General features: G+C 33.2%; 1 protein-coding gene across 6 annotated transcripts in view; it reads left to right on the plus strand.

The window, feature by feature from the left end:
- The window catches only part of LOC109045049 (kelch-like protein 29), a 227,602-nt gene that overhangs the window by 126,643 nt on the left and 74,821 nt on the right, over nucleotides 1-26,138 (plus strand). For 3 of the 6 annotated variants that reach the window (XM_042778221.1, XM_042778223.1, XM_042778222.1), the window contains one exon: nucleotides 23,642-23,780. The exons of the other annotated variants lie outside the window; for them this stretch is intronic. In XM_042778221.1, coding sequence (XP_042634155.1) covers nucleotides 23,642-23,780 — 139 coding nt within the window. The remainder of the gene's footprint in view (nucleotides 1-23,641; nucleotides 23,781-26,138) is intronic. 6 annotated transcript variants of the gene reach the window in all.

Genomic DNA, 26,138 nt, shown 5'->3' on the forward strand with positions numbered 1-26,138 from the left:
AAAAATTATCTCAGTAACATTCCATTTTAAAGTAAATCAAAGAACTTGCAAAAGTCATAACTCAACTAACCCCACGTTTCAGATCGCTTTGAATTTAATTACTTCCTAATTTGTAAATGCATAAAGTTGAGTAGAAACATCAGACACTGCATGTTAAATGAAAGGAAACAGATTTGATTCTAGAATAAGCATTTTTGCAGTGTGCATTAGAGAGACTAAAACTGATACTGAATATTTATTTTCTCATTCATTTGCTGCAGTATCAATCACGATCCAAAAAAAAAAAAATCTTACTGACCCCAAACCTTGAATGGCAGTGTATGACTTTGGTGGTTATCATTTCCCAGCTCAATAAATTCCCTTCACTTTCTTAATTAGCTGAAAACAGTCAGGTTCTCTTGACTTTGATGGTTGGCTGATTTATTCACTCACACGTTTCACCTTGTTGACCAAATTAGCACATCGGGGCAATTTAGATCTAAGATCTGGTTGACAGAGAACTTGGGTTCCCTGGCGGTTTTAGCTCTGTTTCCTGCTGCTAAATCCCTTTAAAGAAGCGCAGATCCTTCATGGGTCAGCACACACCAGCAGCAGTGTGAAGAGTGTGGCTTTCTCTCTTAATACAGCTGTGTTGTGCTTAAGTGCAGTGGGCAAGGTTAGCAGCAGCAGCAGCTTGAGGATAGAGCGCACCCCGTCTGGCCTCGATCTGCGATAACATAGGTCTGGAGGGTCATTCTTTGAGCTCATGGCTGTTTTTAGAGATGGAACATGTTCCTGTCAAATAATGCTGAGCATGGAATGCTTTCTAAGAACTTTGAACAGTCTGTTCCTCCTGATGTTTCATACGGGTTCATTTGACCAATTTGGGCTCATTTGGGTTTGTTTGGCTGTTGTCCAGTTGGGAAATTGTCTCAGCTTCAGTCCGTTCGCTGACCATCTCTGTGCATATTACACTCAAAGTGGCAATAGCTAGAAGAAAATCAGCTATTTGATTGGCTAGTTTTACACATTTTTTCGGATTGAGACGGTGCACTAGTACACCTGAAAATCACTAGAAAATCAGGATAGTGGAAGTAAATCTTTGAAAGATATTTAGACGTAAACTAGATCTCCATCAATAGAACTCTATATTTTGCTTTGTTTTCTAAACTTTTTGTAAAATAATCTGTACTTATTGCTTTAAGTCAGACAATAATTCTGATTTTATTGTTAATATTATTAGTTTATTTTATGCAGCCAGTCACAGATTGGCACTCAGCAGCCTTTTGAGTGATTTTCTTTTTTCTGTGATAGGTCATTTTTGTTTTGTTTTGTTTTGTTTTGTTTTGTTTTGTTTTGTTTAATATATATTTTTTGTTTTGACTGGTTTGGTTTATTTATTTATTTATTTATTTATTTATTTTTACATTTCATATATGTTTGAAATCACTTTTTTAGGTTATATGTAATGTCAGTTATGGTGTTGTTGTTTATAGAATTGGTCAAATCCAAAGGAAAAACAATTATACAAAATGTACTGCTTAGTGTTTTTCCACTATTGACTTAGATTAACCTTTCGTGCAAAGCTTTTTTGTGAAAGCTTGGAATTTAGTAGAATATAAGCTTATATGCATGCAAGGCACTCAGTGATATTAAAGGAAATTCAGTGCTGTTATATCCATTGACAAATGAGTGATGCTACATTTTATCATTAGTTCACATCCATTTAATATATGGCACAAAAATAAAATCCACATTAAAGTCTGGCAGAGAAGGACTCATTAGAGTTAAATGCAGTATGCAATGCTATCTTCTATATACCTTTTTCATAAGAGCAGATTTTCTCTAGGTCATACAGTATTTCTCATTTCATCTGAAAGGTGATCACACATCTCTGACCGTAAATCTGTTTCTGGTTCATTTATGATTGAAAACTCAGAATTTCTGTCATTGTAGTGCACTCATTGGTTGGAATCGTTAACATATTCTTTTTCAAAAGTGATGAAATGAAACTTCAAGAAGTCAGGACATTCAAGGCCGCCCAGGGGTTATTTCAGAGCCATTGAGCTGATTTATATTGTTCCAAGTGTCTTATCAGCATAAAAATACGTTTTTGAGATTGCAGTGGGAGAGTAAAGTCTTTCCCAGTGACATGCGGTGTTTAAGGCCGGCAGCTGTTTTCGGGGAAGACGCCAGTGGCGCTGCTCTGTCACAATTAAAAGGGAAGACACGCTTCAGAAATTTATTGTTTCTCAATGAGCAGCTGCCTAAAAACACTATATTTCACAACAGAACAATACAGGGTGAAGACTGAGCCCATATTTTTAGACTTGCGAGATGTTGGCCCTGATTGGCACCAAAAACAACCTGAATATCTCATCTGATCAAGCAGAGCTGGTTCCTTGTTGCCAACATTTTGGCAGTGGTTTTCTCAAACACTTGAGCTGGGAATCTCTGTAAAATTCAGTGTGCAGCAGAGGCATTTTAGTTTTGCGTGTGACAGATTTCAGAAATAAAAGGATCATAGGCACATACAAACACAACCAGATTTGACTCACTCGTTGGGTTTGAAATGCCAATTTATCATCACATTGCATCGCGAAATTGTGTGTTTGTGTGTGTTTGGAATGTGTGTATTCAGAATTGACTAGTCAGTGGATTGTCTGAATGACTAGTCAGTCTTAACCTAATTTAGAGTAATTTATCCGATGAGTCATATTTTTTAGGAGGCGTTTTATCACATAAAACCACTCTTGTGTTAAAAAAATAGTTAAATGGAGCCAAATAGAAAGGAACAGAACAATCTGTTGTTGAGAGAGCAATGGACTTTCTTCAACCAATATTGTGGTGGCATTTTTAAGAGTCTGAATTTAGAGATTTTTTTTTAATAATAATAATAATAAATAATAATAATAATAATAATAATAAATATAGTCATTTTTAGTCTATCAGTATTATTTTTTTATATTTCTGACTATTGTATGCAACTAAAAAACTGTATAAAAATATTTATATAATATGAAATTTTATGTTTATACACTTTGTTCCCTTTATATCATATAATATTAATACATTGTACAATGTATTGTGTTTATTTATTATAATCTTTTAAATTTCTTATATCATGTAAAGGTGTATACACACACACACACATAGTGTGTGTGTATTATATATATATATATATATATATATATATATATTATATATATAGTATATATATATATATATTATATATATATATATATAAACGAAGTGATATGAATTTATACATTTCTAAAAATATAATTAAATATGTTTGCATTAATAAAAATATTGCTATAAGATGAATAGACACAGATATATATGTATATGTGTGTATGTGAATTTATTATACGTTTATGCACACACACACACACAATTAATTATATTTTTGTATATATACATACATATATATATAGATACATACATATATATGCATATGCATAAATGCATAATGAATTTACATATGCACATATTCATCAATTCATTCATAAATATATTGTTTTTTATATATTTTACATTACATTTGTTAATACATATATTGTACATTTAAAAACATAACTTTTTAAATTAAATTCGTTGATTCATATATTTTCTATTTTTTAGGATTATTTTTCTCCTGCCATTCCAGACAAATGACCTATAATGGCACGGGCAGTTTTGGCTGTTCAATTAGGAAACTAATCAGTTTAGACAGATGATTAACACTGTGATACAAGGGCCACCCCATGAGCATCCCACTTTGACGCAGGCTCTGCTGCTGCTTCTGTCTTTTGCATATACACTTGTGCATTTGCGTGCATTTATTATAATATTGCTGTCATTGTGTCTCCTAATTATAAGCTTATCTGGAAGCCGTGCTGCAAGTTTCAGACATTTTAATGAGCGTGTTTATTTGTGTCCTTCATAGCTGTTGTTTTCTGTACAGTCTTAACTGATAATCTGGAATAATAAGGTCGGTTCAAGCGATGAGTTTATCTAAAGCTAATACTGGTGGCAGCGAAATTAAGATCCTTGTAATTGGTATATACTGATGTTATTTACACATAATTATATACAGTGTCTTCTGAAACTATTTGGATACTTAAGGCACATATGACTGTTTAAATGGCATGGCATTAGTAACAATACATCCAAATTATGATAGCACAAGCAAACTTTTCAGGAAAATCTATTAATATTCACTTTTCAGGCTTATTAAAAATAACAATAATAATAATAATAGTTATTATTATTATTATCTACTTTTTTTTTTAATAAACTAAATTCATATTGAAACCAGCTCACTGCTTTTTAGTTTTCTATAATTAAAAAATGCAGTTAATTTAATATAAAATGTATATAATTTATGGTCATTTAATCATCAACAAGCGCTTAAATGCTGAATAGTATCATGCTTTTTAAAAAATATGTTTATAAAATATTTAAAATGTTTATTTATAGGCCTTCTTCAAGAAAAGTTTGGATACTTAAGAGACTTGAATATCATCCCTTTAGATAAAAACACTTCAAATTAGGATTTTGTTTTGTTTTTTGTTTTGTTTTGTCATAGTGACAAGAAAAAGAGAACTGCTTTTGAGTTTTGAGTGTAATAAAAAAAATGCAGTTAATATAAAATAAAATACAGTTCATATAAAATATTTAATCATTTTGTCAATGAACCATTGAAAGCAGAATATTATCACATAATTTTGAAAGAGATGTCTTGTTTTAATTATAGGCCTACTTCAGAGTCTGACTTAGTAGTATTAATGTTGACCTATCGTACAGTATGTAGTAATCATTCAGCAGAAGCAATGATATGTAAATCTCTTTTTACCCCTAGTATTTTTTCCTTCACCTGTTGTAATGTTGTCACACACAGAGCCAGGTGAATTTGTGCTGAATGGAGTGTGAAATTACAAAAAAGGTCCTACCGCTTTAACCTGTTAGCCTGCACCCAGACGCCGGCGTCCTCAGATCCCCTTGTTTGCACGTGTCAATATTTACGAATAGATTTAATGAAATGGGACAAATTTAATCTTGACAAACTATATATCATTATAAAGATCTAAGCCTCAAGCAATGGAAAGCTTATAAAGAATGTATTTGCTAGATTTGTGTAAGCAGAACACATCAAAACATGAAGAATGAAAACGCAGTACATACCAGATTCGTCGTGATAACGAGTCATAAACACATCCACAGCTGTAAATCCCGGTTTAGTTAGAAAGGTAAGGGTCCACTGAACGACATCTCATGGAGCACGTTTAGTCCAACGAAGCAATAAATTTGTAATATGGATGATAATTCCTTTGTTTACGTTTCAGTTCTTCAGGGACGGAATTGTTTGTGTCCGTTATGGAATAACTCATGCTCAGAAACTGCATCTTGGTAGTAAAAAAAAGGGCATGGTTTTGTAGCGTACAGTGTCACAAACAGAATGAGACGATCCACCAAAACGATGCATCTTGCAAGCTTTAAAATGCAACAGCAACTTAAAAGGTTTTTCTGTCTGACTGTATCTAAAAGCATACTTTTCTCTCATATCATCCCTCAGGCTAGATTGGACTCCCCCAGTTGCTGTATTCAACCCTTGGGCTGTGTTTCTGTATATTTGCTTGTTGGTTGATGGCTGTAGTAAATCTGTGTGACTGTATGGTGAAATACTGATGCTGCATTTGGCCTCAACAGCATTTCTTGCTATTCACGGAATCCGGAAGCCTTTTCCGTCAAACTCGTGGTGTTTAGGAGGATGAATGTGCTCTTTAAAATGTGAAGACATCTGTTGTGGCTGCATCATTATTCAGATTTCCCTCCAAAAAGATTGAATGGGTTGTATGTTTGATTGCGGACGCATCTTGTCGGTGTTTGTCATGATGGGAAACATTGATATTTACCACACTTAAATTTCACACAGTTTCAGTTGCAAATTGTACACCTGTTTGTGAATGCCAAGCATGTTGTTTAAAAGCACGATGTCTGGGACTAGGCGCCTGACTGGTGAATGCAGGAAGCAATTTGGACTTCTTGCTATCTGTCAATGGAAGGGAAATAGCTGGTTTGTGATTATCCAGTGGTGTTTTTACTCCTTTGGCAGTGGGTTAGCATGTGATGGTTTATGTGGATCCGTGCTCTTGATTCATTTTGCAAAAAAGATAAATTATGCATTCAACGTCCATTTGCCAAACCTTAAAATTGAGACTGTATATGCAATTAAAAGCCATACATCTTTATTGCATGTGAATGGCGATGTTTGGATGAAGGAAGAAGCGGATGCTATTTACCTACTTCCCTGATCAGCATCGGTTGAAGGTGGAGTGGATATGAGATGGTTAATTGCAATTCCTTTGCTGTCTGCTGGTGGAGGTTGTGTTCGGATATCCATATCAGAATTTATTACTGATGAGTTCATGTCAAGTCTAAAATGAAGAAGTATTGAATAAGGTTTAATTGAAAGTCTAACATCCTCAGATACGTATTTCACAGAGATTTGAAGATTTGAAGATTTGTAGTTCATTTGGGAGTGAGGTTATACAATATAATATGTTGACATTTTGCTTTTTTTAAATGACCAAATAAAATGAACTTCCAAGTATGGACACACAACTTAAGAATATGAATAAAGTAATCGAAAAAAATTTATTAGTATGTTAAGAAATTAAGTCTAATTTTTTCTATTAATCTAAAATATTTTTTAATTAGTGCTGTCAAACTATTAATCGCGATTAATCGCATCCAAAATAAAAGTTTTTGTTTACTTAATATATGTGTGTATACTGTGTATATTTATTATTTATATATAAATACAAACACATGCATGCATATATTTAAAAATTATATATTTTTATATATTAAATATATTTATATATAATATAATATATAAGAATATGAATATATAAATGTATAAACAAATATTTTTAAAATATATACTCTATCTGTGTGTATTTATATATACATAATAAATATACACAATACAAATACATGTATTATGTAAAAAAAAAAAATTATTTTGGATGCGATTAATCGCGATTAGTGGTTTGACAGGACTATTTTTTATATATAAACTATTTATTGGTCGATTTTTCCTCAATTTACAACCATTGGCGTGAAGAACTGCGTGCTTTCATTACCCATGTAGCTCCGTCAAAATAAGAGTCCCACCTTAGTAAAGGAGATCTCATACATATTTAAACTTACAAAAAATATTAAAATGTATTTTTTCAGTTTCTCAAAAATATATTAATGGCTATATATGATTATGCTGTATTCAGCACAGACTGTAATATGTGAGCAGTATAAATGTACATGTTTGTGTTTTTGAGAAAATAAGATTTATAAGTGGTTAGTGAAAAAAATAAAAAATTTAAAGTCGCTGAAATAAGGCCATAAAACTAGGGCTGGGCAATATATCGCATGTGATTGTCACGTGCATTTCGTCAGTAAAGCTGGTTCCTTGATTACCGCTAAATCACCATCACCTGCTTTCAAATGGAGCGGCATTTAATAGACAGAGCCGTAGATAACTGACAAGCTACACAATATCGCGTTCATTATCGCAGATGAATCGCCTTCGATAATGAACGCAATATTGCGTAGCTTGTCAGTGATCTACGGCTCTGTCTATTAAATGCTGGTCCATTTGAAAGCAGGGGATGGTTATTTATATTTAATGATGGTTCCAACTTTACTGACGAAATGCACATGACAATCCCATGCGATATATCGCCCAGCCCTACATAAAACACGTACAGAACATTTGTCCACTAGAATTTTGAGAACTGGATGTGGTAGACTAGAGTTTTTGCTACATGAAGCAGCACAATTGTTTTTAGCATTGATAAAAAAAAAAAGTGTTTCTTGAGCAGCAAATCAGCATATTAAAATTATTTCTAAAGGACCATGTGACACTAAAGACTGGAGTAATGATGCTGAGTAATGATCACAGGAATAAATTACATTTTATAATATATTCACATAGAAAACTAAACAAATTAAAAAAATAAATATTCATTCTATTTTCGATCAAATAAATGCAGCAGAAGAGACCTTAGAAAAAGGCCACTTATCCTTGCTAGAACTAGTTAGTGTTGGTTTGGTACTTGACTAGCTGAACAAAAGTCAGTTGAACAGGTTTAGAAAAACATGAAGGGGAATAAATGATGACCGAAATGTAAAATGCCTACTAGAAAGCTTCACCCAAAATAATGTACATACATTTTTCTGTACTTATTTTAGCAGTAATCATTGTTAATATTGTGCCTGGACTGAGTAATTTCTTTTGATGAAACTAGTCCATTTGCTATCCCAAACAGGAGTACATAAAGTGGATTATGTGAGGATAGTGTGTGGACTCATCCATGTTCTATATTGTACTTGCTAGAATAAAAAACAAAGATGAGCCCACGCTAGATCCTCAGATAATCTGGCTGCTAGTTATCATAATTTCTGAAAGCAGGTGTAAATGCGAGCACGTCGCCCCGTGTGAGCATCTACCACCGCGGAGGTGCAAGGAGTCAACGCTAGATAATTATTTTGCCATCATCCATTGAGATGTATTTGGAGCTGAAGTGGAGGTTGGTGTGAGCCTGCGAGATGCAGTCTCTTCTTATTATGGTTCTTAAGAAGGGAGCAACCCTCTGTGAGACATACATTACGTCCCCTGAAGTTAATATGCAGTCGGCAGGAGAGCTCATTAAGACTGATCATTCACCGACCACCTCCTCCTTACCCAAACTCTGCTCTGCCTTCATTAATCACTCGCCTTTCAAGATAATGCACCGCGTCGCCTGACAGGTTCGCTCCGAGACACCGAACCGCGACCGGGAAACTGCAGCCGCTCTCTCAGTTTTTGGATGCTCTCGTCATGTCCACAAACTGTCACCAACTCCTCTCAGATTAGCTTTCTTTCCAGGCTCTTTCTTTCTCACTTTGCATCTCATTGTATTTGAAAAATACTGTGTTTTTTGAACATTAAAGCATATCAACATATTCTGTTATACAAAATACACAAAATAATGATCTTTAAAAAAGCATCATATGACCCCTTTAAATTAATTTTAACTCTGGTTACAATTATTACAATATAATTATTACAATATCATGTATGTAAATGTGTTATGATGTGTATTATAAAGCAGTAATTTATATATATATTAGAATGATTTCTGAAGGATCATGTGACACTGAAGACTGGGGTAATGATGCCTAAAATCCAGCTTTGCAGGAATAAATTACATTTTACATTATATAAAAATAGAAAAAAGTTATTTTAAATTTTAATAATATTTCACAAAATTACTGTTTTTACTGTATTTTATCAAATATTGCAGCCTTGGTGAACATAAGAGACTTCTTTGAAAAACGTTAAAAAATCTTAATTTTTCCAAACTTTTGACCAGTATTGTGAATATGCATACTTTTTATTTATTTATTTACAAAACAGTCTTATAATTATCAAGTTATAATTATGATGACAAAAAAATCGTGTCTCTATAATTCTTTTGTAAAGATAGTATATATGTATGTGTACTGTATATACATATTTTCTTGCTCTGTGTATTTTTGAAGACTGTCATGAGAGCTGTTTTAAGCAGGGTGCTTTGCCGATTAGAAGTCTGACAGGGGACTTGTCAGGGAAGATGAGATTAGCCTCTGGAAAACAAGACTCAAGGTTTTCTTGTGACATTTGGGAATGAAAATGGCTTCTCCAAACCAACTCCAGCTCTCCATTGCATCAGACGTTTTTTTAAAAAGTTCACACTTGAGTACCGCTGTGTGTCCAGCCCTCATGCTCTCATTATCAGAAGTGTGAGAATCGAGGTCAGAGAAAATTGATGCCAAACTAGTTCCTTTCATTCTCACCCGGAGACATTTTTTATTTATTTATTTTTTTAATCAGACAAAGTGACATTCAAACGGCTTGCAATCAGAGGTGCCTCGTTTGCATATTCACCGGAGGGACGTTTTTGGTAACCAATCAAATCAGTCCTCTCCTTCCTGTGGGAACGCTCACATCAGGGTGCAGACGGAAGCCAGCGGGGTGAACCCGCCCCCTTCTCAGCAGGAAGTCTTGGAGGAAGTACAGTGTGTAGATGGAGGATGGGCTGCACCTCTCATTATACAGAAGAAGTAATTCAGGACAGCCTCATGCTTTGAATCACAATCATTTCAAGGGATTCTGGCTCTGTCTCCCAACACACATAGACTGTTTGTGTCCTAATCAGTTTTATCGGAAGTGTAAGGTGAGCAGGAAGTGTTTTGTCAGGGAGTTGTAATGCTAGAGACTTATTTGGCAGAGGTGAGATGTGTGTGTGTGTGTATGGATAAGGGCTCGGTCTTTGCTGTTATGCAGAACCTTTTGAGCTCTGTGAATTTAAAAATATTGAAAATGCAAAAATGTGCTGCAGAATTTATTTACATAATGTTAAGATTTCATCGTTCGGACTTATTTCTTAGCAACTGTGGTTCGACGTCTTACAGTTTAGACTTTGTTTAGAGTAATTCTCGGAATTGCAATATAAACAGAATTCAGACTTTTTCACAATTCTGAGCATATATCTCACACTTCTGACATTAAAAAAATATAAAATGTAACATTATACCAGGTGACTTTTTTTCTGATTATTCTGACTCTTCTTCTCAGAACTGAGAGATTATATCTCACAATTTTAACCTTTTTTATCCTGCAATTCTGAGTTTATTTTTTTTTTTTTTTTTTTTTTTTATTCTGCTTTTATGTCTCGCCAATCTGAATTTATATCTTGCAATAAACAAGAACTAAATCAGAATTATGAGAATAAGCTTTCATATTTCTGAAATCTCAAAAAGCTCCTGTCAAACATAATGGAGTGACGTAAATCCTATAAATTTAAACATTTATATTTTTGATATTTTTGTTGTTTTCCTGCCAAAAATTGTCACATCCTGCAGATGCAAACCATATGTCAGTTTGTTTGACTGTTAGGTGAACATACCATGCTATAGGAGTCGATCTTTAATCATTTCACGTTGGTTTGAGCAGATAGTGTCATTATTGTCACGTCCTTGAGTGCTGCACTAACTTCTAACATCTAAAAAAAAAAAGAAAAAGAAAATCCTGTCTTTACTCACCCTCATGTTGTTTCTAACCTTTGACACAGTTTTTGTTTTGTTTGGTTAGTAGGGCCCAATATTGTTTTGGACCCCACTGACTCTCATTGTATGGAAAAAGCCATTTGAAACATCTTTGAAAATATCCTCTTTAATAGAAGAAAGAAATGCATTCAGGTTCAGAACGGCATGAAGCTGAATACATTTTTAACATGTTTTAAACACAATGGAGTGACACAAACCCTAATGCCTGAAAACAGAGTTAATCAAATTAATCAAACACTTGAATTTGAATTCAAATTTGAATTTGATGTTTTTGTTGTTTTCCTGCTGGACACTGTCACTTCCTGAAGATGGAAATCATACAAGTTAACTTCTTTATCATTGTTAGGTGAACAAACTTTATTGTAAGTATATATAAATAAAAAGATTAAATTGTAATTAAGGGTTTTCTTATCTTAAGGGTGTTGTAATGGGCTGTTGCTTTTGTTAATTAAAGGAATTTTACAAAAAGCTAACAATATGGAAAGTTAAACTGAGGACACAAGGATAAATTAAAAATATATATTTTTTGTTTGAAACATTTGATTTAAAAAATAAACAAAACATTGTATTTTCAAAGCAAATATTGCTTTAACAATTTTTTTATGACGAAAAGCATCTGCTCAAATCACAGCGAAATTATTTTAAATTAATTTCTATGTTCAATTTACATTGATGGCATTGTGTAAGAACCTAACTTCTATGATTTCCATTTTTTAAATATAAACTAGTGTGTTAATGCACATGCGATGGGCTCATGAGTCCTACATTATGGGTATTATATGGGTATGTGTTATACTGGGTATATGTTATAGTATGATTTTTTATCGCTGCAAGCAGATGCTGGGCACACAGCGCGCCAATGAACGCGTGTGCATTTAGCATCCCACTAATGAGGAATGGCGCCAATGACGCGTGCATTTCTCCACTAATGAGAATGCATGTAATTAGGGATCGAGAAACAAAGGTAAGCGAATGGCAGAATAATGCAAGTATGAATCGCACACGCTCACTTATAAACAAAGAACTTAAACATGCATATAGACTTCAATCTATCATTCCATAGTTTAGAAAAGCTTTGCATGATAGATGCAGTTCAGTGGAAATCTTCCATAATCATTCATGTTGTGTTTGTAAAACGAACAGCATGGACTTTAGACGTGCTAAAATACATATTGGTGGAAATAAATAAAACTTTTTTTTTTTTAAATATACGTTTTTAGTGAGTATAATGTTTTTTGTTTTTGTTTTTGTCTAAAAATGATGTGGTTTTTTTACGGGGGTATGGTAGAAATAAATTGATCCCCTTGTGCTTTACAAAGATAATCCATAATTGCCATCACTGGTGGTTCATTAGTAGTGTGGCTACAGCGAACACGTTCAGATAATAACTATTTTTGTTGTGGCTTCTCCTGGAACTGTGCAAAGCAAACTCCCTGGGGTTAAATCAAAGTTTCAGCAGCTATAGAGATTGTGCCTGGAAATGACTCTCCATGCAAAGACCCGAGCAGCTAAAGCGCGACGTTTCTCAGAAACGTGGACAGAAAGCGTTTTCCTAGTATTATCATTGCTCAATTTGAATGCATCTGTTGAAATAAGGCAAATCATAGGTGTGAAATATGCTTGCGTTGACATATTTTATGATGCAAAAGCTGGAGTCAGCACTATGTTTGTAGAAGTGAGCTCTATGATGTGTAACGGTACATGAAATGGAAGGCAATGATGTGCAGATTCCGAAATTCTTACTGGCTAATGCATGCTAAAATAACTCATGTAGTAAATGGACATGACGGTGTGACGGATTTAGATGAATTCTCTAGATTTTAAGGCAAAAATGGTTTACATTTGCTTCATTCAGATCAAGTGTGTTGAGTCATGTAAGGATTCTTGTGCCGTGCTGAAAAGCATTTGTTTAATTTGGTGTTCACAGCAGCTTGCAAAATTCTCATTGTGCTATATTATTGCAAAATTCTTGTTTTGATTTTTTGTTGACTTATTTTTTTTTTATTTGTTTGGGTGTTGTATTTCTTTTTGGAACTGATTGATTGTAGTCCTCATTGAACTTTTTTTTTTTTTTTTTTTTTAATGAAAAGGTGGGTAATTTTGATAATGTTCACTCAAAAACTGAGGTTTATACGCTCAGATCAATCAAAGAAACAAAACCTGTGCTAAGTGAAAGAAAACAAGTGGATAAAAAGATTGAATCCAGTATTTGTCAATAATATAGCATAATGAAATGTATAAGCAATTTTTTGTAGGCTAGTTATTTTTGATTGGAAAAATCCCTAAAAAGTACAAAGATTATAATTTTTCTTTTTTTACGAAGTTGTAAATCTTATGCAAGTAAAGTCAGTAAGTTTTAGTCCGATTCAGTAATATTAACTAGCACTTTCAAGGAAAAGAAAATCTTGTCCAGGTCAAAATGACTGGAACTTGTCGATTACTATTAGCAGATATCATTAATTAAAAGACATAATCTTAAGATTTTGTTCTCAGATATCATCTCAAACTCTGTTCACTGCTAATATTGCCAATACTTTGTTATCTGATGCTTTTTGTTGTATGCTCTCATACATACACACACAATTTCAATATCTGAGTATGACTTATGGAATACATTGCAGTGGATATATATTCAGTATATTTGTAATATTATGTGGTGAGCCCGAGGGTTTTGAAAAGGTCATAGTTTATACAGATGTCTTTGATTTTCCTCCATCCGAACAAAATGAAAGCAGACTGTAGCATGCTAATCTAATATCATATTCAAAAATTGAAAATTATAAGAAAATTTTATTTCAGAAGCTCTTTTGTATCAAAGCAATTAGATACAATTGTGAGAGCAAGATTAGAAGTAATTAGAAGCGCCATGGTTTCATTGATAACCGGTTGCAGTGATCTCCAAAGCAGGTTTTGTTTTGGGCAGACCCAGGGGTCCCCAGTAAATGATTTCACAGCACAATACCAACACAGATTTATTCTCGGAGATTTAATGGAGTTGAAACTAAGCACTGGCGTGAATAAAGATCATGATATCTGTGCCACCTGCTGAAACTGCTGAGTGAAGGTTCAAGCTTTTTTTTATTAAAAGACAATAATTACATGTATCTATTAAACATTTTTAATTGTTTTTAGTTCTAAAAAATGCTTGAATATATATGTTGTAAAAATGTAAAAGTCTTTATTGTATGGAGGCTTGTTTCTGTTATGGGATTATAAATAAATAAAATGTTGCCTTTTTATATTGCAATTCTGTTATAAACTCAGAATTGCTGTTAACTGCTCTAAATTAACATTTTGAGTGTGAAAATTATTTAGATAAACACATTTATAACAGCATATACTGTAGAAAACTAGTTTGACCCACTTGAAATAAAATTGCTGTATTTTTTTCAGTTAATTCACACTTTAGATCAAACTGTCGTTCAAAACAGAGTCAATTTAAATGTATGCATTTGAATTTGAAGCATTCAGTTATTTTGTAGAATCATCGTGCAATATCCAAAAATCTGGATTGCTTATTAACTGAATTAAATGCTCTGGATTAAAAAACATTCTAAAAAATTTGAGTTCAATTATCTGTTAAATTTTGAATTAACTCTTGGGTGAAAGTAGGTTGATTTTTTTAACTTCCTTTCTGGCATAATGTGACAAGTACACCAGCTGTTTCTTTCAAAGCATAATGTGTTGGTGGATATATATATATATATATATATATTAGATATATATATAATATATATATATATATATATATATATTTAGATATATATTATATATAGCTATATATATACAATAGATATAGTATATTGTTTTTTTTTTTAATTTTTTTATTTTTTTTTTTTTTATTACAGGGGAAGGAAAAAGGATCAAGAGAAAATTAGCATACTCCTGCTGCTTTGTTCTGAACTGAGATGCAAACATATTCAACACTGAACCTAAAGACTTGCCTATCAAATATAATTGAACACTTTAAATGGATCTGCGTCTGTGTGTGTATTTGTACATCGCTAAGTTGTGGCCATGTGCTGAAAGTAATTGCTTATTCCATGAGCTAATTGCTGCGATTAATTCAGTTAATGAGTTCCTGAATTAGTCAGATAAATGCACTTGTGTGTATTCGAGTGTGTGTGTGTCCATGCTTTGCTTGTCAATTATGAATTTTCATCACGAATGGCCTCTCCCTCAACCTAGATGAATCTGTATTGGAACATAACGTTGCCTTGTAAACGAATTTATTTTTAATTTACAGGGTACTCAACCAAAAGAGGGCCAAGAGGACTAATGAGAAATATATGCACACTTTAAGATGTTTTATTTGGAGCTCTCGTGTCACACATTTTCACATCAGCGGGCCAATCCATTCGTTTTCCATTCATTTACATTATTTAACTATTTTTGACACATTCTAAAGTGCATGTGTTTTGCTTGTGTAAAAGTCTATGTATGTTTCAGTGGGATTTTTATAGTAGGGGACTTCATATTTTCGAAAACTTGAAATATGAAACTTCTTCAAACTATGCTTCATCTACGCTGAAATATTTATCCCCTGTCCTGGAGTAAAGATCTGATCGTGGCCTTGATCAACCTTCTAGTGGAGTCTGTCATTGAAGAGGATGATTTTTGTGATTGACGAAATGGATTGGTCTTAAGTGTCAATTTTTCTAAATTGAGATTTATACATCATCTGAAAGCTGAATAAATAAGCTTTCCATTGATGTATGGTTTGTTAGGATATTTTCAACTATTTGAAAATCTGGAATCTGATTCTAATGCAAAAAACAAATCTAAAATATTGATAAAAAATGGCCTTTTAAAGTTGTTGAAAAATGAAGTTCTTAGCAATGCATTTATTTACTACTAATCAAAAATTAAGTTTTGATATATTTACGGTAGGATTTTTTAAATATCTTCTTGGAGCATGATCTTTACTTAATATCCTAATGATTTTTGGCATAAAAGAAAAATCTATAATTTTGACCCATACAATGTATTTTTGGCTATTGCTACAATTATGCCCCAGCGACTTAAGACTGGTTTTGTGGTCCAGGGTCACATATGTTATCACAAAAGTTAACCAGTGTCACCAACATGAAGTGAAGATGAAGGTGTGAGTATTTTGAGAGTATTCTCTGTGTTTGTATGTGTCATATGCTCACAGTGAGTAACACATGCCCATGCTGTTATCAACCAGAGACTTTTCCAGCCGTGCCGCTGTGTAGTACAGTCATCGCTAACTGTGTTTTGTCACAATCTATAAAGTTTAATCCGGCAGGAAAACAAGATCAACTGTGACAGATGGAAATAACCCCATTTAAACGAGATGAATTCAAACGAGATTGCAGAAGCACTTTAAATTACCCATCAGGCCTCCTGCGTTTGTGGTTTCAGTAATTTTCCAATGTCAGACATTCCTCTTGTTTTAATATCGGTTGATTAGATAATATTTGACTATAGTATATTGAGTGCTTCTATTTATCTGTAAAGACCAAACTTAATAAAATGTGGTTAGAGTTCAGCCTGGAGTCCTGGTTCATTTATTTTATATACAAAGTATATTTATTTATTATGCCCATGGCTGTATTTATGGAGGTTGTAGCTTTAGAAGGAGTTTGTCATTATTCTGAGCAGTCAGGGAATATATTTCACATTACAACTCTGGGAGTCAGACTGTATATCAGATCGTGATCTTTGAACTCGAACTGACAACCCTGCTGCTGCCACAGTAACCTTGATGGATTTTATTGCTGGCCTTTGCCACCTCAGTTCTGTTAGCTCGCAGGAGATTTGTTTTTGTAAGGCCATCTGTGTGTGTGTGTGTGTGTGTGTGTGTGTGTGTGTGTGTGTGTGTGTGTGTGTGTGTGTGTGTCAGTAATGCAGCATGAAGTGACACTGTGCTAGTCTTGGACTCTGGGTTTTGGAGACGAGAGCAAAGACTCCTGACAGGCATCTCCTCCTGTATATGATGAGGCCAAGGATCATTTGTCCAGTGAGGCATACAGCACAGATTCACTGCCTCAGTATCGCTGGTAACATGTCCCTGGATAGTCAACTGGAAAGAAACAAGAGTAGTCCACTGAGCTGCATGAATCTGCTGCTATTCAAAGCAAAAAGAAGAAGATCAAGCAAAAAGAAATGTTCAAATGTATCTGTGACCTGAAAAGATGTATACACACAAGTCTTTTAATTTAATTTTAATTTATTTTACTTTATTTTGTATTGTTTTTTGTAAGTGAATTTTAAATATGGTAAGTTAGAACTACTTAAATTAACTAATGTAGAGCATTAACATGTTTTTTTGTGTGTGTGTGTGTGTTTTTCTAATGAAATTTTACACTGAGTAAGTTAAACCCAGGGCTTTCAATTTAAAATGTTAATGTAGAGCATTAACTTGATTTTATTTTGTTAAGATAATGCTAAGCTTTGTGCAGTCACTGATCATTTACTTGGTATACAATATATGCTTCATAAAATAGCAAATTAATTACAACATTACAATCTTTATATATTGCATTACGTTAAAATCTTACTGATGTTGTGTTCGAGAATAATGACAGATATTTTCTCCAGGCTTCGTTTCGGTAGGATTGTTTTGCAGTGCTTCATAAATCATCCTCCCCTTCCATGCAGTTGCAAATGGACTCTTCCCCAAATGTTTTTTTTTTCTTTTTTGTATTATTTGTAATGGTGACACACTTTACTGGCTTCTGATTGGATGTCATTTTTTTTATTCATTCCCTCAGTAGCTGCCAGTGAAATGGCTCTGACATGCCCTGTTACACTATGGATACCAGGAATAAATGTTTACCTATTGCGCTCACGTCATTTTTATCCTCCTTACACACCCCTGTGGGGACACTTGGATTGTTCCAGTGTACTGATGTAACGAGTCAATCCGCATGCTTAGCAGCTGCCATTTTGGAAAAGATGAGCTGACCAGTGAACCTTAGAATAGCTCAATAATGCAGCTGAAAAGCTCATCATAAGGTTGTTCTGGGGCCTTTTCATGTCCATCTTTCCAGTGCACTTAAATGGCCATTATATTACTCCTTTCATGTTGTCCATTCATCGTGAGCATGTTTCAGTTTAGTACAGTTCAATTGAATTGAAGCCGGCTCTGTGTTTGCGATGCGCTGAAGGCAGCCATTCAGAAAGCGTCTGGAGAGTCTTTGTGTCAGTGAAAGCTGTTGTGTGTACAGGAAGCTCTCTCGCCCGTCTCGCCCGACTTTTAATTAGTCATCTCTCACATGCTGGACTCTTAAAGCCTGAAAAGAAAGATTTTGAGGATCTCTTCTTTTAATACAAAATATTCTGTGGTTTCTACATTTCTAAAAATTAATCACAGACAAAGTCAATGATATATCTATATCTATATCTATATCTATATATATATATATATATATATATATATATATATATATATATATATATATATATATATATATATATATATATATATATATATATATATATACACTTTTTATTCATATTGTGACTTTTTTGTATAAATAAACTGCAAACTTAAATCTTTGCACACTTCATAATCATCAAGACTACTGAAGATATTAATAAAAAACATTTTGAAATTAAATGTGGTTTTACATTTGGAAGAGGCATACATTTACTAATAAATGATGTTGATTTGGTGCTCAGAAAACTTTATTATGTTGAAAACCATTAAATTACCATTAAAGATTTAGTTTATTATTATTATTATTATTATTATTATTATTATTATTATTATTATTATTATTTTATAAATGCATTTATTCAGCAGTGATGCAAACTAAACAAAAGAGACATAAAAAAACATTTATAATGTTTCAAAAGATTTTAATTTAAAATAAATGCTGATCTTTTGATCTTTGTTAATTTTCCACAAAAACAAAACAAAAACAAAAAAATGTAAGCAGTAAAAGCTGTTTTCAACATTGATAATAACAAATATAATTAATAATTTAGCACCAGCAATAATTGATAATTGAGCACCAAATCAGCATATTAGAATAAATAAATACATATAAATATTTAATTATTTATTTATTTTTATTTTTGTTTTTATTTTTATTTTGTGTGTGTGTGTGTGTGTGTGTGTGTGTGTGTGTGTGTGTGTGTGTGTGTGTGTGTGTGTGGAAACTGTGATACACTACCATTCAATGTATTCAATAGGATTTTTATTTAGCAGTGATATAATAATCTATTTTTGTTATCATCATCATCATCTGTTTTAGTTTGATATTTTATTTCAAAACAATTGTAGTATATTTGTCTAAGCAGTGAGCAGACAGACATCCCAATGAATGGATGGCTCAGAGGCTGTGTTTTTCTCCACAGTGAATTATTGGATTATTGGACTTTCTCTGTTTATTTGTGGTTAATGGACTGAAACCTGCTGATTGGCTGTTTAAGTCCACTGAGAGGCCAATCAGGTGAGAGGTGAGACCAGCACGGCTAATGACCAGCGAGTGAGACATGTCTGACCATGAACCCTATACGTTTATGAGACATATTAATGTAGTCTCTCAGGATGTTTTTCATGCTATATTAGTTTCCTCCTCCCTCCACATGACCGCCACATGCTAAAGTAGACACACACCTAAAGAAACATCCAGTTGTGGGCTGGACTGAGATTTTAGCTTTAGTTTAGCAATAGCATTAACAAAGAAAGTAGGTTACTGTTGCACCATTTTCCGCGAGACAGCCAATTATTTTCCTATTACATGCACAACACGCTCTGTAATTTCCAGTATGTGTTCAAACCATCAAATCACATATAATCATCTCCACTACCTCCGTGTCCCTCTCAGGTTCGGCAGAGGGGCTCACCTGCCATGTGATGTTTCGTGGCCCGTGCTAATGATCGCTGTTCCTCGGTGAGCCTTGACCCTGGACTGCACCGCATAATTAGTTTTTCCATCAGCTTTTCTGCTGCGTCCAGCAACCTTGTGGGTGAACCATTGTTTACTGACATCTATAGTTCCTCCTGTCTATCTCTTTCGCTGTCGTTTGTTCATGAATTGGGTGTCGTGTGCAGCACTGGAGATGAAAGCCATGCTGTTTGACGATGATTCACAAAGCCTTGCTACGCCGCGATTCGATCGCAATTCCCATATATACACACTAACCTGTATAATGTGGAGCACGTTCAGTTACATTATTCAGAGACTTTTTTTAGTTCGAAATAGAGAAGTGCTGTCAGGTTTATCATCGCTAATTAGCAGAGGAAGGTTTTGTGCTAGTTTAGCACTGGTTTTTGCTGTTGTTTAAAACATTTCATAATACTTTTATGTTTATACCTTACTAAAAATCGCTTTGTGTATATTTGAATGCACATAAAATCCAGCTAATTACTTTTGATATTAATTACATTTTGGAAAAAATAAATAGTGTGTGTGTGTGTGTGTTTTAAAAATTCAAAATGTAAATTGTTACATTTGTGCAGGTGTGCATTATGTTTTAACGTTGTTAATTGCCTAAATGGTCAGAAAAATACAGAGAAATTTGCAAAACATTTGAAATGGCTTTATATTATGATTTTGCATGTCATATATAAATCATATGTACTATGGGTTTTTAATAGCTTTTTAGCTATTAAAATTCCATTTAGCCTTGTTTTTATTTGTCCATCAATTAATTCTGAAACAAGAACATCATCCATAAACAACTGTTTTATAAAAAAATTATAATAGTTATATCTTACTAAAAATCTCCTTTTTGTGTGTTTGACAGCACATCAGTGTTTTTTTTTTTTTTTTTTTTTTTTGAGTTATTTTGTTCATTACATTTTAGGAAAAATATAATTTTGTATGTGTATATTATATATATATATATATATATATATATATATATATATATATATATATATATATGTATATATATATATATATATATATATATATATATATATATATATATATTTGTATATATATATATATATATATATAAATAACCATTTGCCTTTACATTTGTGTATTTATGCATTTAGTTCTTTTTAGACAATTGCTTCAATTGTCAGTAAAATCCAGAGAAATTTGCAAATTGTTCAGAATTGCTTTATATTATGAAATGTTTTGCATGTCAACTATAATTCACACTGTAATATAATGTGGGCTTTTAATTGCTTTCTAGTTTCTTTCTTTTTTCTATTTATTTCTTTATTTATTGATTCATTCTGAACAGAGAACAACCAGGCCTCTAGTGTTGAAGTATCAAATCAGCTGCTTTCTTTGTAATTTCAGTGTAATTTTAGACAGCCCTGGGCGTCATTGTGTTTGGTTTAGTATTGCTGAAGTGGCCGCTGTGGCTCAAGGCTCTCATTATTGTTCTGCGGGCATGTGTGTGTGTGGGTTTGTGTGCGCGCTGCATTAATGTAGCTGTTCATTTCGCTGATGTGTTTACAGTGCTGTTCCATTTGCTTTTGCGCTGCAGATCAAATTGATTTCTGAAATAACACATTGTTTCTAATAATTTGATTGGGTTCCCCCTGCTGTTGGATCTTCTCAGTTGTCCCGTGATTTTATGAGTAATTCAGATAAGCAGTCAAACAAATATGAATTATATTATGTCCATACACTGTAGAACATGGCTTTGTTTACTTAAAATGCTTTAAACAGTTTAAATTGATGCTTGCTGTCTTTATGGTCTATATCAGATACGTTAGAATGAAAATTGAGGTAATTTTCTATATTTACAGAACATCTACACCAGCCTTTGTTCCTAAACAATGACTACATGATGCACTTTGACTAAAATCTCGCTTTACTAGATCAAATAAACCGCTTGTATAGGCTGTAAAATCAACCAAGAGACACATTCACTCAGTATGAGCTGTTATTCATAAAAATATCACAGATTTGGACCATTAGGCTGCAGAAATAATCACTCTGCACTGAAATCACAGTGCTGAGGTAGTGGCGTGAATTAGCCGATGGTGAATCTGTTCGGAATATTTAGCCACAATAACACAGTGTCAATACAGTGTGTCAAAACGGGTAATATTTTTGGATTATAATTAGCAGCTGAAAAATATGTTGTGAAACAGAAAGGGGTTGAGCTGCGGCTGGTTTAGAGAGAGCGTGATGAATAAAGAGACAAGATGGCGACCGTTAGACGCTGCTGTCTGATGCTGTTGACCTTACGCAGGCTCTCTGTTAAAGTTGCTGTGCGAGGACCGGTTGTCAGAATCACTTTATAGATCCTCATTAAACGGGGCTCGTTTTAGTTGCTGGTCTCCTTGGACTTATCTGTCTATTTACATATGCGTCCACATCTACATCAGCTGCTTGTTTTCTCTGCGTTCGGACTTGATTGTGCATGAATATTCCCATGATTCTGGTAAACATGTCAAATAGGCAACGAGACCTGCAGGAATATTCATTTAATACTAAAATATGATTATACTTGCAAATATTTATATACTGTTAATATGTTTTGCACTTTTTTTTTTTTTACAAGATCTGTATAAACATTTTACACTTTATTTAATTTCAATCTCTTTAATATATATATATATATATATATATATATATATATATATATATATATATATATATATATGTATATATATCCTTTTTCTTTCATCAATGCAATGTTTTCCCCCTGCGTGACTTCAAACAAGCTTTTCTTTTGTTTTCTTGTTTTTGATAATGAAGATCAGAGAACACAGATATTTTTGTTTTTCTTAAGGAATTCAATGTATTGATGAAACTATTTGTAAATTGAAAGTATTTTGCAATGTGTCTGCTTTTGCAATTGTCTCTCTCTTTGAACCGTTCTGTGTTTACAAGATGTTTGGCCCGTATTATGATGATTTTATTGTCTTAGAGCTTAAACACCAGTGTTTGTCAAAGAATATAAACTGCATTTATTTGGAACGAAATACTGTTCATGTTTTAAACATTACATTTGTTTTCCTTTCTTAGCATTCTGAAAGCGGAGAGCATTTTCTTTTGGAAAGTCATGCATCCAGGTTGTTGAATAGAACATGTTATTTATTATAAAATTCAAAGAATAATCCAGTTAGGTTTTTGACACACATTAATCATAATTCTGCTCGCTCTGTTTTTTGTCCTAAAATACAGACCTACAATTCTCCTATAAAGTATTGTTAAAAAGCCACCATAGCCCAAGGACTATGATAATAAATCAATACTTTTGGCAGGAAATGTATTTTGAATTTTTGCCAGTATTGTGCACACTGATACCTGCCCATATAGGTCAGTCAGTTTGGCTTTCACCGAGCACTGTATATTTGAAACAAAGGTATTTTTGTTCTTTCTAAAACTGTGAAATATGCCATTGTGTGTTTGCATCTTCTAATCTGAATCATTTCTGCTTGATGTCTAATGTGCATTGTTTATTTTGCTTCTAATGTGTCCATAAAGTGTTGCATTTTTATTCAATGCCGATTTTGATCTATGTCACTCTGGTGATATTTTCCACTGTCTGCTTTTGTTGTTGCATCTGTTCCAAAAAAAAAAAAAAGCTGAATTCTAAACATGTGTTTGGCATTGTCTGTTTCTTCTTTGTTCTACAGAGATGTTGAAGGAGTTCAACCAGCAGCGCAGAGAGAAAGAGTTTACAGACCTGAAAATTATAGTTGAAGGCAAAGAGTTTGAAGTCCACCAAAATGTTCTAGCTTCCTGCAGCTTGTATTTCAAGGACCTGGTGAAAAGGTTTGCCTTCCTCCCTTCCCACCAGCCGTTGATCCAATCTGTTCTTTTCGTAGGGCGCATTTGTGTCATTTTTTTTTTTTTTTATTTGTGTCATCCCTCTGTTTCTCTCTTGCAGGTTTGTAGGAAGACTTTGGTTTCTATCACAGGGCCAGCAGCCATTCACTGTTTCACTCAAATGAATGTATCTAAAATTGGGAAAAAGGTCAACCCTTTCCTTCTTCTTTTTTTTTATTTTAGCTTTTCTTCCCCCCATTTTAGAACACATTAACATTAATTTCCATTTTTAAAAGCAGAGAATGTGTTCCATGATTGAGTGATCTTAAAAAAGAAATCACAATAGACATTCAAATCATCCCCCCAAAATACCATGTTGTGCATTTTGGAAAGTGTGCTCCGAAAGCACTGTGGTATCTGTCATTTTGACTATGGAATGAGCTTTGTCAGCCAATTTATCAGCAAGCGTATGGTCTTCATAGGGCATAAAAGTTTCCCATTCATATGTTAAACATTCACGGTGGATGCATTTAATTGTAGGAGCCGCATTCAGAGTCGCAAACAATGAGACGTTACCTTCACAGGTCAGAGCCATTTACTGTATTTACTCTCCACGAGCTGCCGCCGTTCTCCAAATTACACTCCTCTACACCCATTGCCAGATCACTTTTTGTCATTTTTATTAAGATATTTTTGGTAAATATTATAAATAGATTTATAGTGTGTGTGTGTGCGTGCGTGCACAGTTTCAGCACATCCATCATCTCATTGTCATTGTTTAGTGTGTATTTTTGAATCTTCCTCATCAGTGTTGGTGAAGGTATAAAGAACAAGATACTCTTTATTTAAAGAGCTTGCAAAATTTTGACTTTTTGACAATTATTTTAGAATCTTAGATTATTGGAGGGGTCATGTTTTTGTTAAAAAACTAGTGAACATAGTCACTGCAACAGACAGCTTTTTAAAAATTCTTTGCAGTGCAAGACATCTTATTCATCAATATTTTAATGTTTTATTATATATATATATATATATAATATATATATATATATATATATATATAATATATATATATATATATATATATATATAAATAATGTATGTATATATATATATATATATATATATATATATATATATATATATATATATATATATATATATATATATATATATATGACAAATTACAAATTATATAGACACATTACTAGAACAAATAGCTATCCACATTTTTTTTTCCCCAGTAAAGCATGTTTTTTTTTTTTTAAACAACATGGATACAAAAAGCATTAATTGATAATAATAATAATAATAATAATAATAATAATAAATGTTTTCTTAAGCAGCAAATCAGCATATTAGAATGATTTCTGAAGGATTATGTGACACTGATGATTGTAGTAATGATGATAATAATTAATATTTTTTTAGCTGGAAATAATTACATTTTAAACTACATTCAATTACAAAACTTGAATACAAAAATTATTTTATATTGTAATAGTATTTCATAAAATTACTGTTTTTCTGTATTTTTATTAAATAAATTTTTTATAAACATTTAAAAAATAAAGATGGACAATGAAATGTCTATTGGAAATAAAGATGGCCAAAATCTCTCAGACCACATTTGATTAGCTTTTTCGGTTATTTGATAAAACAGTGTAGCATAAATACAACCAAAATATAGCTTGTTACTACAAAAGCTGAACTTTTTGTAAAAATTGTCACTACTGTCACACTATCAAATAGTGTAGTTAGTTAGCTTCACTATTTTGAAGCTTGTTAGTCTCGCTGCTGACGCTCAGCAGACATTAGCTAGTCTGAGCTGTGAGTGACTGTCCTCAGGTGCCCTTCGTTCTTCTTGGCATAGTTGCTGCTTTTTCACATTCACAATTCATAGACTCAGTCCAGTGGGCAGGACTTGTCGTCCCTGCACTTTCTGTCTCAAAGTCGCCTGTCTCCTTCTATTCAACTGAATGCAGAAACTCTCGCAGGTACTCTGGATAGAAGCCAGTCGCCTTACAGAAAACCTGAGCAGCCAACTCATCAGAAAGCTTATAAGGACTCTAGATGAAAGACACGATTGTCCTCGTAAACATCACACTTGTGTAGACGCATGCACACAAGCATCCCCTTTTGAGGTCCAACTGCCACTGACCTTGCGTTTGACAGAGGACCTTGCATGATTGTTTGGTGATATCATACTGAAGGAGACATGTTTTGGCAGGCCATGTCCATAGATTAGCCTCTCCAGCGCTAAAATTCATAGAGGATTTCATTGCTTTACCAAAGCACATGCTGCTTTTTGTTGCAGCTCAATTTATGGGCACCTGCACTGAAAATCTCATTGTATCTGTAACG

The sequence above is a fragment of the Cyprinus carpio genome, chromosome A20 (assembly GCF_018340385.1).
Source record: "Cyprinus carpio isolate SPL01 chromosome A20, ASM1834038v1, whole genome shotgun sequence".
In the NCBI taxonomy this organism is placed as follows: Eukaryota; Metazoa; Chordata; class Actinopteri; order Cypriniformes; family Cyprinidae; genus Cyprinus; species Cyprinus carpio.